This window comes from Manis javanica, chromosome 11 (genome assembly GCF_040802235.1).
Source record: "Manis javanica isolate MJ-LG chromosome 11, MJ_LKY, whole genome shotgun sequence".
NCBI classification, from domain to species: domain Eukaryota; kingdom Metazoa; phylum Chordata; class Mammalia; order Pholidota; family Manidae; genus Manis; species Manis javanica.
Window position 1 is genome coordinate 20,971,555 of NC_133166.1, and position 13,018 is coordinate 20,984,572.

The window sequence follows — 13,018 nt, forward strand, 5'->3', positions numbered from 1 at the left end:
AGAAAGAATAGTGTCTGGGTCAGAGAGGGCATGGGATCCAGAGCAAATATGGAGGTAGCCTTTTGAAAGGAAAAAGAAAACGCACCCTATGCCATGAAGGAAAGCAGAGAAGATAGAGAAGATGGGTGCTGCAGCAGATACAACTAGAGATTGGGGGTAGAATTTCCCATTTAATGGAATCAAATCTTCGTGCCTTCTCTTTTGTGTAATGTTTCTGTCACAGTCAACCTGTCAAAGTAAGAGGTAGGGAGGGGAGGGCAGGGGTCTTGGCCCTGAAGGTTGAGGAGGAGCATTTTGAGGTGCTTCTGGGCTCTTCTCCACCAGTGCCCTTGGACTGCTGTGCTACAGGGCAAGCAGCCCGCCCCTGAAGAAGTGCTGGCGTAATTGCTCTGGCTCCACAGGATGGAAGGGAGGCCTAACCATTCACTCCACACTGAAATGATGCACCTGAGCCCAGGAACCTCTCCCACAGCCTCCACTTCCACTTCCAGCATTTATGAGAACAGGCTTTCTCCCCTCCTCCCCAACAGTACAGTGGACTAGAGCGACATTAGTCAAGTCTTCTGATCTTTCTGAGTCTGTTTGCTCACTGGTCAGATGGGGTTATCAGGCTCACAGAGTGGCTATACTGCAGAAGACTAACTGCCACACAGATAGGAGATAAGAGTCCAGCCCTGGGACCTCCTGCTCACGACTGTTTCATCTTACGTTTATCACCGCCTCAAGAAGGAAAGGAGGGGAAGGGTGGCAGGGTTAGCAGCACTGCTGCCCAGCCATCCCGCAGCATGGTTTCAAAATGACTTGTGAATCGGTGGAGTTCCGCTGCCTCTGCTCTCTCCTGTCTCTTGTGATAGATGAGAGTACCTCTTCCCTGCAACAGCTTCCTCATTGCCTTTAAGTCACTTCTGGTTCTGCTTGTTTAGCTGCTTATGGGAAAATCAGCTTCCCTAAAAGAAGAAGAAAGCGGTAGATGAGACAGCAGTAATTTATGTTGTTTTCCCCAGACTTATGTCTTGTGGATGTTTCTTTGCAAAAATCTCAACCACTCCAATTACTTGAGTAATTCTGTACAGTTTGATGACTCTCAAATTCTTATCTTCAATCTAGACTTCTCTCCCACATTGTAGACACCCGTGGATCTAACCTAACTGCATCCTTGACATCTTTTCTTTGGTGTGTTACAAACACCTCGCTGTGTCCAAAACTTGAGCTTGTCGTCTCCCTTTGCATACCCCTCTACAGCCTGCATTCCTTATCTCAGCAAAGTCCACCACCATCATGTACTCCCTCCTGCCAGAAGCATAGATGGTATCTTTCCCTCCTCTTACCCCTTTATCACCCACGACCCACAGCCAATCTACTACCTAGGTCTGTTAATTCTACCCCCTAAATATCCTGAATCTACTATTACCTAGTTATTTATTATCCCTATGATTATCTGGTCCCAGCCATCTCCCTCATGACTGTTTCTAACTCGTCTTATTCATATCCATGCTTTCCCACCTCTGTGCATTCTCCATACTGCAGCCAGCCCAGTGGTCTACTCTAATCAGACTGTTAGGCCACCTCACCAGTGGAGAGGGGAGGGAAACCTCCACATTCCTAAACCAGCGATCAAATCTGAGTGCCCAGTGTATTTGACCTCTTAGCAGCATGTGACAGAGTTGATTTCTCTCCGTTAAACACTCTCTTTGCTTGTTTCTAAGGCATCAGTCCCTCTTGGCTCTCCTCCCGCACTGACTGCTCCTACTCAGCTGCCTTTGTGGCCTCTTCCTCACTTCCCCTGCCTGTTAATATAGGGGGGACTCGGGGTATAGACTTTGGACTTCATTTATTTCCCAGGTGACCCCATCTGATCTCAAGGCTTTAAGTTCCCCCTATATGCTGAGGTCTCCTAATGGTTATGTTAGCTCAGGCTCTTCCTGTAACTCTAGGCTGATAGGTCAGACTGCCTACTTAGCATCACCCTTTGGATGTCTAACAGGTATCTGAAATTCAGCATACCTAAACTCAGCTGCAGAGTTTATTCCTCACATCTGTTCCTTATTCTTCCCATCTCAGCTAATAGATACTCTGTCCTTTTCGTTTAGTTGTTTGGACCAAAACCCTTGGAATCCTCCCCGATGCCTCTCTTTCCAGCCCACCAAGAAATTCTGGCAGCTCTACCTTTGAACTATATCCGAACCCAACCACTTCTTACCACTCCTACAATTACCACCCTGGGTCTAAAACACCATCATCTCTTGCCTAGATTATTGCAGGAGCTTCCTAACTTGCCTCTCTGCTTCTGTCCTTGCCCCCTTGTATCAATCTAAACAGCATCCTGTTAACCTTTTAAGGTTTTGAATAGATCATGTGACTTTTCTGCTCAGAACCCTCGAATAACTTCCCATGGATGACTAGAGGAGCCAGAGCTGAGCCTGGGGACAGGCAGCCCAGAGAGTAGGAAGGTAATTTGGACCTTAAACTTGAAATAGCATCTTTTGGCAAATCACGAAGCCGTGGTCCTGAGCTACGTGCAGGAGAAGATAGAAGAAGGAACTATGGCCCCTTTCCTCAGGAGTTCACAGTTCCCCAGGGAGCCAGCTTTTAAGGCCACCAACTCCTACCAAGTATGTGTCATGTTAAAGAACTGGGCCTGGTACTGGACACCCTGCCTTCAGGGAGTTCACAGTTATTTGAGAGGCACTGGCTTCCAAACCACTCACTAACTTTCTCAAATGATATTAGCCTATATTAACACTTAAGTAAAACAAAGCAAAGAGAATGAGTATAGGGAAAGGAAGACAGAGCCACATGGGGCAGCTTAAGAAAAATTCAGTAAAGATGAAGGGAAGGCTTGGCAAGGTGTGGATTTGGAGAAAAGAATTTCTCAGAGAATTAAATTTGGCAACTGGGAGGTACAAACAATATGTGCTCGAGAGCAGGTCAGAGGTGGAGAGAGATCAGACTCAACTGAAACAGTTACGGGCTGGATAGGAATCAGCAGCCAAGAGCAGAGGCACCGTGTCATCTGAGCCTTAGCCTTTTTGCCTGCCTGCATGGAAGTTCCTTACCATGAGATGAGCCCTGTCGTGTTCTGTGCCTTCCTGCCTTAAGGCCAGCTCTGCCCACATCATGGACAAGCTCCTGGATTAACCACAGGCATGGGGCCACGTGCTGTTGTTTGCTGAGGAAGGAGCATAACTTGAAAGTCTGCCCCCTCCTGCCCTGGTGTTCTCCCTCCACCCTGCCAGACCACAGGGTCTCAGACACCACAGGGCTCGAGGTGCTCCAGGCCAACTGGGGAGCTGAGAGTCAGCAAACCTGGTTTTTTGCCCTTGTTCTGCTGCTCACTTTCTGAGGTCTTGGCCTGATCTCTGTCTGATCTCTGAGGAAGCAACACGGACTTAATTTGTGACTATGCTTCCCTCATCTCTCCTACCAGGCAGTTTTGTGTAATAGCCAGGAATATGGCCTCTGAATACAGACAGCATAAGGTTAAAGCTCAGCTTTGCCACTTACTAGCTGTTTAAACTGAGGCAAGCTACTCAACTTTTCTGTGCTTCAGTTCCTTTACCTAAAAATGGGTGTAATAGACCTGCCTCCAAGGGTTTGTTTAGGGTTAACCAGTAAGATTATATAAAGTATTTAGAATAGTTCTTGGCACATAACAGAATTTTATGTGTTAACTCATTATTTTTATCATCATCATTATTAAGACAGCTTCCCTCTTACATTGTTACATTTGGGGGAAACTGATAGGAAAGAAATGCTAAAGGATAGGGACATGATAAAAAGTTTAGCACCATTAGGGAGCAGGGAAGTTGGGCCCCACAGAGCATTCCAGAAGTATGGAGAGCAGTTCTCAGGGCTGTAGTGGTGACTGTGTGCTCAATTCAGACTTGAGTTAGAAGCCCAGACGACACACACCCCCACCTAAGAGTGACAGAGCCCTAGCCTCAGAAGTCCACAGTCTGTCCCTGAGTTGCCCTTTCCCAAGCCTAGAGGCATCCAAAGGATGTGCTATTCTGGTAGAGAAACTCAGCCTCCACAAAATCAGCACTCAGATCAGCAGGGGTCCGGGGAGCTTCCTGAGCCCCGTGTCCTCTCTTCTCAGCCTGTGGTCTAGGCCTGATGGCTGAGCTGCCCCTCTTGGGGCAGAAGGCCCTGACATAGAGTCTCCTTTCTTTGATTCACCAAGTCTGTAGGTCACTGCAGACCCCCAAAGAGACATCAAGACCAAAGGGTTTCTGATAAAGGCCACACAAAGCTTTGGGGAGATGAGCTCCCTGGCCAAGTAGGTACAGAAGTCGGGGAAAACAGCCAGAACTGGCTGTTGCTTACCCTGGTCCAGAATGCAATTTGGCAGGCACCTCAAGGAAGAGGGCCCACAGGTCTGCTGGACAAGTGCTGGGCTCAAGTGGCCTGATTGCTCTCAGGCCAGAGTCCAGGAGGAGCCAGGAGCTCTGCCAGAAGTGTCGTTTTAACCCTTCCCTCTCAGGAACCTGGACTTTTGAGCCCTCACAGGCAGGACATGAGTTCAAAAGATTGAGGAGTCTTAGCTAGTCAGGCCTCTTTGTTGTGTGGATGGGAAGACTGAGGCCCAAGATGAGGGAGCAACCGTGCCCCTGTTGTCAGGGAAGGCTTCTCAGGAAGGACAGGGAGGCACTGGGGTGGTGGGGAATGGAGGGAGCATGCAGGTGGAGAGAACACAGCCGTGGAGGAAGACGTATAACGTGGAGCCCAGCCCTGTGGCAGCTAGGCTGGGTGCTCAGATCTGGGATCTGCCTCGGGGCTGGGCGCTGGTCTGTGACTGACCCCACCTCCCCTGCTCCTAGCTGCAGTGGCTGAGTGTGCTGCTCTCTTCAGACTCAAGGAAGTCCCAGTCCCAGCCTGCAGAAAGGACTCAGGGAGCCACCACAGGGGAAGGCAGCCAGCCAAGTGGGTGAAAGTTGAGCAAGGCAGGCAGCATACTGAGCCCTCATTCGTCTCTGAGACAGCAATCCATTGGCAAGCCGACCTGCCAGCTAGGAACTGGCACTGTTTACTTTGACTTTTCAGCTCCTAAGTCAATGTTTATGTCACTGAAGGGAGCTGCTCTGGAAAACAACAAACTTCAGCCCCAATGCCAGGCCCAGAGGCTCACTGGGCAGGAGCCAGTGGGGTGGGGGACGCTTGGTCAGGCCTGGCCTAGCACTGGGCATGCCTTGGGGCATGTACCCCACCCCTGCTCTGCCTGCAGTAGGGTCTCAGACTGGCAAGGCTTCATTTTGCTCTTGGTAGCTGGTGTCAGCTCTAGCTCCAGATTAGCTCCTGTGTTTTGCAAGATGTTGACCTGGCCAGAGTCTTGCTTACATGTGCTTTTACTTCAGCTTCATAGTAGACCTGGGGTAAGAAGGCCAAACCAAAGCTCTTAGCTCCATTTGGCAATGAAGATACCAAGACCTCCTGAGAGAAAGTATCTTGGCATCAAGCAAGTGGAACAGTTGGGCTGAGCCTCATACGAGTGTTTCTTCCACTCCCCACGCTGCCTCCCCTCTAAGAAAGTCCCGGGGACACCCTGAAGCAGAAGTGGGGGCACCTGCACTTACCACCCTCCTGGGCCTGTTCAGAAGAATTCATCTGGGGACTAGAGTAGAGAGAACCCAGAACACAGTGCCTTGGATCAGAAAATACATATATTTTAGACCAAAGAAAAGGGCTGGACCCTCCTGAGGTTTTGGAGAAGATGCTGTATCACAGGGTCCTGGCCAAGAGGGATCATGGGCCCGGATAAGTCCCCAGCTTACAGAACAACTTGTGTTATCTGCTCATCCCAAGCCCTTTTCAGAAGAGGAAACCAAGGCATGGAGAAAAATGACTTGCCCAAAGCCACCTGGCTAAGTGGCGGCGCCTGGACTAGAACAGACTCCCCAGCCAAGGTTTGCCTCTTGGTTTGAGGAGCCCCATGAAGCCCCAGATTTTCCTACCACCCCTGCTCTTTACTCTTCCCATGATGTTTTATTTTCACCCCAGCAGAGCTTCTGCCTTTGGCATTGAAAGCTCTTTGAAACATCTGTCTCAAATAATAGGCTGAGAGGCCTATTCATGTTTGTGGCCTGGGTGTCTAGGTTCCCAGAAAAGAGTAGGTCCCCATATTTGGAAGTGGGAGAACTTAATGGGAGAGCTGGTTGGATTTAACGGGTACAGCCAGAGAGCCCCTGGCCTACTGCCATACTTGACACCCAGGTCACAGTAAAGCCAGTCTGTCCTTCAGCCCAGGATACTAGTCAACCCCCCATCCCGAGATCCCTGTTTACTGGGATCCAAGAAAGTGAGTCCAAGAGGAGTACGGTCAGTTCCGGCCCCAGACATCCAGTAACTTCCCTCAGCAAGCATCAGCCCCTCTGGGTTTGTCTCCTGCTCTCCATACCTGTAGTCAACAAGGCCCATCCCATCACTGCTTTCCCAGCAAAGAAATTCCTTCTTCATACCTTTGCTCAAGCTGAGCCTCCACCTGGAGATTCTCTCATCTTTGTTCACTTCCACCTTTATGTCATTATAAGCCCCTCTTCAAAGTCCCCTTCCAGGGATTTCACTCCAAATAAGATGCCCACTGTCTAGATTCCACGACCCCTGCAGCCCCTCAATCTGATGATCCTGCTTCCATGTGGGCTCCCCCTGCCCCCCAGGAAGGCTGAGCCTCCTGCAGATCACAGGCTGTGGTAGGAATCTGCTTGTGCTCTAGGGGCTCCAGCAAGAGCATGGGAGTGTTTCAGAGGAGCTGGTAGAAACATGTAGGGGGTGTTGCTGCTCTGGGCAGGTTCACCTCTGCCCAGTCCAAGGTTGTGTTCTGAGATAGCAACCCTGATGAAGAAAGAACCTTTACCACTAGTCAAGATGTTTTTTAGACACTGCTGAAGTCCACAAAGGCTAAATGCTGCTGAGTCTGCATTCTCTGTGCTTCCACACCCCAGGCGTGCCCAGTACACAGAGCCACTCCCTGTCCCTGTCCCCAGGCCTGGCCATGCAGATAAGGCCCCCTAGGTTGCTGGATCAGGTGTGAGTGCTGGGAGGGTGGCTACACCATCTACCCTTGATTCAGCTCCAGCGTAGATGTTGGCCCGAGCCAGTAGGTACTGGCCTGCACTCCTGCTCTTCCCTCCAGTGGAATGACCTCACCCGACCCCTAGCTCTGCTGAAACCCTGCCTGTCTGGGATCCCACCTCTGTGTGAAGCCTTCCTTCTCCTTCCTGGCTTGACATACTCCCAAGCTCTAAGCTTCACCTCTTCGGTGGTTGGGTAGGTTATCATCTGTCTCCCCTCTAGCTAGAGCAGCCCTGTGAAAACAGGAACAATAACCACTTGTCCTTAAAAATTTGTCAGGTTGAATAAATCTTAGGCTCCTTAAAGGTTTGGTTAATCACTAACAAAAGTCTTTTGATGATCATTTCATCAACTGAGGTACTTGGTCCTTCCAGTTATGGAGAACAAGGCCCATCAGAGCCTCTCCAAAACAATGCTTCTCTACTGGCAGTTGAGGACACAGAGGCTTGGTTTTAGGATTTGAGATTAAGGGATTGTGCTCTTAGGCCTGTTTTCCTATCTGGCTTATAGAACAAACATCTCCCTAGTCCCCTTACACTGTAGCAGAGAAGGAAATGAAAAGTAAGATACAGATGATGACCCAGAAGATCCATTTGCAGTATAGCCAGGGGACTGGAATGGGACTTGGTGTCACCTCTAAATCCTAAATGGCTTAAGAAACAGCTATCTTGGATCTTAGAAGTAGAGGAGGGTATGTGGAAGCTCAGAGTGCTGCAGTCACTGAAAGGATTTGACTAAAGGCCTGGCACATCATAGGCCAACAACCACTGGTTCTAGAATGAATGAATGAATATGTTTACTGCAAGAGGCAGTCTCTTCCCCACCCAGTTTAAACCTTATGTCACTGTGGCTTGGTCCTACCTGTTCTCTGGTCTAGCAGCTGCCAAGCTTCTATCTTGGACATGCCACAGTTGGAGTCCCAGCCATCAGACTCAGTCCATGCCCTGTAGGAGCACCCAGTCAGGAGTGGGCAACTGGCCTCCCCCGGCCTGAGGCATCATGGGGTGCAAGTACCTCCTGTATTTTGGAAGGAAGAACAGACACCAGCAAAGGATGGGTTTCCTTATTCCCCTTTTAGCCAAGGCCTAAAGGGGGACAGATAGGGAACTGTCCGTGTTCCCCTCTGCTGGGCCTGCGCAGCCTCTAGCACCACTGAACTCTTAGTCTCATAAACCTCCCTCATAAACCCTGCCTGGGGGCTCTCAGGGCTGACCCGTTGCTCAGGTTGAATGCACTCCCTTGGCATTTAGAATTCCAGATGGGCAGGGACCCCCCAAGGTTGCATGACTTCCACTTCCCTTGTCACATTCTAGCTGCTATTCTAAATCTGAGTGGATCTTTCTGTGTCCCCAGCTTAACTCTGACTGTGGAGTTCAAGAACTGGGTTCTGTTCATATCTGTCTGCCTCTCAGAGCAGGCATTAAAAAGGTTAAACAAATGAAGGAAATAAAGGATTCCTGAAAGGTACAGATCCCAGAAGCAAATCTAGCTGGGCCTCAGTGTCCCATTAGCAGAACTGCAAGGAGCAGGGAGGTAATTTCAGGCTCTAGGGTCTCCGTCAAGCTGATTGTCGATGCCTGAGGAGAGTGGTACTGTATGCTCTCAGTGTCTAATCAGCTTGGGACAACCTCAGTTCACAGGATTTTGGGACAGGGAAGAGATACCCATCCACAGGGCAGGCTGCGTGCTGGGAAGTCAGCCAAGTTTGCCTGTGGGAGCAACTCCCATGTCTGTAGCACAGCCTCTTCCCCAGAGCCTTGCTCTCAGCTTTGAGCTCCTTCAGGGTAGGAACCTGGCACAGAGTATGCAGCCAAAAAAGGGGGAGAATCAGTGGTACCTTGTCAGCCCAGAGCAGGGAGATGTTTGGTAGCAGGGCCATGGGCATGGGCTTCACATGCCTGGCAGCTTCAGCTTGGGACAGGGCGGTAGAACATGCATTGCTCAACAACCTCCTCTCTTTGGCAGTTGGATGTATTCCCAGGGTCAAATGGTTTGTCTAGATTCTTGCAGCAACTGAGGCAATGAGGCTTCATACCTGTCCTGGAGGAGATGCCCCTCCTTGTCCAGAGGCACGGAAAGAGTCTGAGCTGGGTTCGCATCTTAGCTCTGCCACTCTGAGCTGTGGGACCTTGAGTTTATTTAACCTGAACAGGAGTGTCCTCATCCATGATTCGGGAATGATGAACCCACCTGTGGGGTCAAGGTAAAGGTTATACCTGATCAGGTGTATTAAGTGCTTTGTCTACCAGTCCGCTCTATATCACTATCAGCCCAAGGGCCAAAAGACTAGAGGAATCAAAGTCGTCTCTTGGCAGGGCCATATATTCAGTACTCACTGCGCTGACTTCTCCCTCTCAGGACAAGAGTGAGGCCACCCGTGGAGCCTCATCCCAAAGCCCTTGTCGCCCCAGATCTCACTTGCTGCCTCCCAACCTGCCTGAGGAAGAAACTCGCAGGATCGCACGGATATTTTCTTCTCAATACTCCCAGAAAGACTAATGCAGCCCAAGAGCCTGAGGCACCAGGTCTGCTGCTTTCAGGGCCGTGAGGCCACCACCAGGCTCGTATGTGGGCGCCGCGAGGCCCAGTGAGCCCAGACTGGAGGCGCGTCCCAGAGCAGCCCGGTGTCTGCTTGCCAGGACTTCAGATCCTCCTTTCATGGTGAGGCAAAGGCTAGTGACAAAACAGATTCCAGCGCCCTGGTGGCCCACCCATCTTTTCACCAAGGGACACAAGCAGGCATCTGTCGCTGAGAAACTCCTCCAGTGTTCTTGACACACAGCCACTGCTGATAGGAGCCCACCCTCTGCCCAAGTGTGCTGGGTCGTTTTGCCTTGAGGGTTGGGGGGCGGTGGGTGAGGGGCAAGGTTTGTGTGCATCATTCCTAGCAAGGGAAAACCTAGGGCCCTCTCCTGTTCATTTGCTTGGGATAAGGGTATTTTATAGATACAAATTATTTTTGTGCTGTTGAATTAATAGGAGAGGAGAGGGAAATCACTTCCCTCAAACTTTTTTTATCTTTCAAACAAAAGTATGAAATTTTAACCATACTTTTAACTTATTGTTTCTACCCAGCTCTGAAGGTCATTGTTCCTGCCTGTGTTTGAATAAAATCATATTGGTATTTGTATTCTGTGCACTAGTGTCTCCTGCGTTGGCCATTGGCCTGGGGTATTAGGACTTTGTCTGTGCTCTGAGGGCCAGACAGAAAGCTTGACAACCATAAGTCCCTTGGAGAAGCTCATCTGGACCCATGGGGGCAGGGTCACCATGAGACCTCTGGGCTCCCCCAAAGATCAGGATGGTCCAGGATAGGGTGACACCCAGTATTTTCTTTGCTGGTGCCTCTCCTCTGTCAGCAAAGTGGAATGCTCCCCAGAACAGGTGGGCTCAGAATCCCCCACTCTGTGGGATGGGTAGCTCTGGCTTAGACTGTCACACTCCCAAGTATCTGAGCAGCTACTGAAGACAGGGCTTGTGGGGAAAGGGGCCAAGATGTGCAGAGTGGCTGGGAGAGAAGGTTGGAAGGAAGCTAAGTAACGTGGAGGGCCCTGCTTTCTATCCCAAGCACAGGTCATTTCACTTAGTCCAAAGAATAACTCTATAAAACTTACATATTATGATAGCCATTTTATAGTTAAACTGAAGCTCAGTGAAGGTGAGTAATCTGCCTCTGTTTATGTAGCTATGAAGTGGATCACTACACGAGACATCTCCAGAGATGTCACAAGGCTTCTGCACAAGGGTACAGACTAAGTGCTCTGACTTGGCAAATTCGCGGGGAAAGAAAGACCACATGGGCTAGAGCAGTGAGGGGGCTTCTGAGAAGAGAGAAGTCTGGGGGTGAGCCCAGAGAAGGAACCAGTAAGGCACTTGGGGCCCCATGCAGCTGGGAATAGAGAAGAGACCGGTTTGGCTCTGCCGTGTCCCTGACAGGCCCCCTCTGGCTTGACTATCGCTCATCTGAGCCCCTGCCGCCTCCTGTGTGAAACAGAGATAACCCCAGCTTCATAGGGTTGTTGTGAGGATTAAATGAGATGACATTTGTGAAAGTGCTTCACCGGCACTTGGCACTTAGCCAGCAGCTTAGGAAATGTCAGCCCCACCCAACCTCCAAAGGAATGTGCCCTAGGGCACAGGGACATGCCAAGCCCCAGGAGGTTAGCAAGTGCCCTCTGACCAGCCTGCCCCCCTTCATCTGTTCATCTGGGCCTCTAACCTTCAGCCTGTCCCCTTCCCTCCCCACCAGTGTCTGTCTCCCTCTCAGGTCATGAGCTTTCAAGACGCAGGGCTCTGCCTCCCTTGAGGCCACAGAGAACCTACAGAGGGGCAGTCAGGGGCCCAGGCCTGAGGTGTTAGCCTCAGGTGACCAGTATTCCTTCCAAATCCTGCTCCAGCTCCTGTAAATAACCTGATTGGGGTCAATTTAGGATAAGGCCACAGGAGGACCCTGGCACTCCTACCAAGGTGGAGGGCAGCCTCTGAACACAAAGGCACCCTGAAGGTCTGAAGAAGCCCACCACCTACACTTACAAAGGGTGTGTTATTTACCATTATCTTCCCCCTGGAACTTGTATTGAATTCCCAGTAACAGCTGGGAAGTCATGCAGCATGGGTTAAGGACACAAGGTACATGTTTAATCCCACCACCACGACCAACAGAATGGGCCACTTCCCTTTAAGCACTCCCTCCGCAGAGACCTGAAAACAAGTGTTTCTGATCACCCAGAAGCTGGTTGATCCTAGCCCAAAGTAGCCAACTTTGGAACTTCTAGCACATGCTGGATTCTGGGTACAGGGAGCCAAGCAGGCAGGCCCTGCCCTCAAGAAGTCTCCCAGGCCAACGGTAAGCTGAGCCCTCCCTGCCTCTGGGTTTCTCCAGGGCCCTCTGCCCCCTTAAGTTCCTGTTTATCCCTCCCCACATACCCACTGCAATTCACCCACCACCTCTGGGCCAGCAATTCCTGATGGAGCCCAGAACCTGCTTGCTGGGGGCTCCCAACCACAGCAGCCCTAGCACTCCTTGCCTCACAACACGAACAGTACTGCCTGTGCTGCTGACATGAGGGCAGGGCTGGGTCCTAGGAGGTGGGCAGACACAGCCCAGGGCAGGCTAAGCACTTGAGTGTCTGGACTTGTGACCATGTGCCCTGTGGCCACAGTTCTGTGTACAAGTCCAGAAATGGCCTCTGTCTCCTCTGTCCCACCCACTTAATTATCTCTCTTCCCCCCATCCTTCTCCTCTTTCCTGTCACTTGGTCTCAGGTTCCAGATATGCCCAACCCTTACCCTCAGCATCTACCAGTGAAGCCTATAGTAGCTGCCACAGACCCTTCCTGGCCTGCCCCCCACACCCTCCCAGCTCCCTTTTGGCTCCAGCAGTGTCCATGCTGAAGCCTTCAAGTGCCCTGTCGTAGACAATAGGGTCACAGCAGATAGGCCCAGAGTCCATTATAAATTTCAGGTAGGTTAGGCCCTGTCACCTACTAGCTGTACAACCTTGGTAAGTCATCCCTCCCTGAGACTCAGATTTTCTCCTCTGTAAAATAAGCATTACAAATACTAGAATCCTCAGCAATAAAAAGGAATGAAGTACTATCTTGAGAACACCATGCTCAGTGAAAGAAGCCAGTCACAAAAGGCCATGTATCATATGGCTCTATTTATATGAAATGTTCAGAAATCTAGAGGGTCAGCAAGGAGATCAGTGATTGCCGGGGGCTGGGTGGAAAGGGAGAATGGGTGACTGCCAACATATATACGGGGATTTGCGGGAAGGGTAATGAAAATCTTCTAAAATCATGATGGTGGTTGCATAACTGAACACACTAATAACCACTGACTCCACTGACTTGTACCCATTAAATAGGTGAATTATATGGCATGCAAATTATATTTCAATAAAGCTTTTATTTAAAAATCTTAGAATCCTAATAGTACCTACCTCATA

General features: G+C 50.3%; 1 protein-coding gene across 4 annotated transcripts in view; it reads left to right on the top strand.

Annotated features, from left to right (window-relative positions):
* Positions 1-10,264, top strand: part of C2CD3 (C2 domain containing 3 centriole elongation regulator) — a 147,895-nt gene extending 137,631 nt beyond the window's left edge. For 3 of the 4 annotated variants that reach the window (XM_037026237.2, XM_037026239.2, XM_073216021.1), the window contains one exon: positions 9,427-10,262. In XM_037026237.2, coding sequence (XP_036882132.2) covers positions 9,427-9,567 — 141 coding nt within the window. In that variant the 3' untranslated portion in view covers positions 9,568-10,262. Of the gene's footprint in view, positions 1-9,426 lie in introns of all 4 variants that reach the window. The other variant, XM_037026238.2, reaches the window with a different exon arrangement.
* The last annotated feature ends 2,754 nt before the right edge of the window (positions 10,265-13,018 follow it).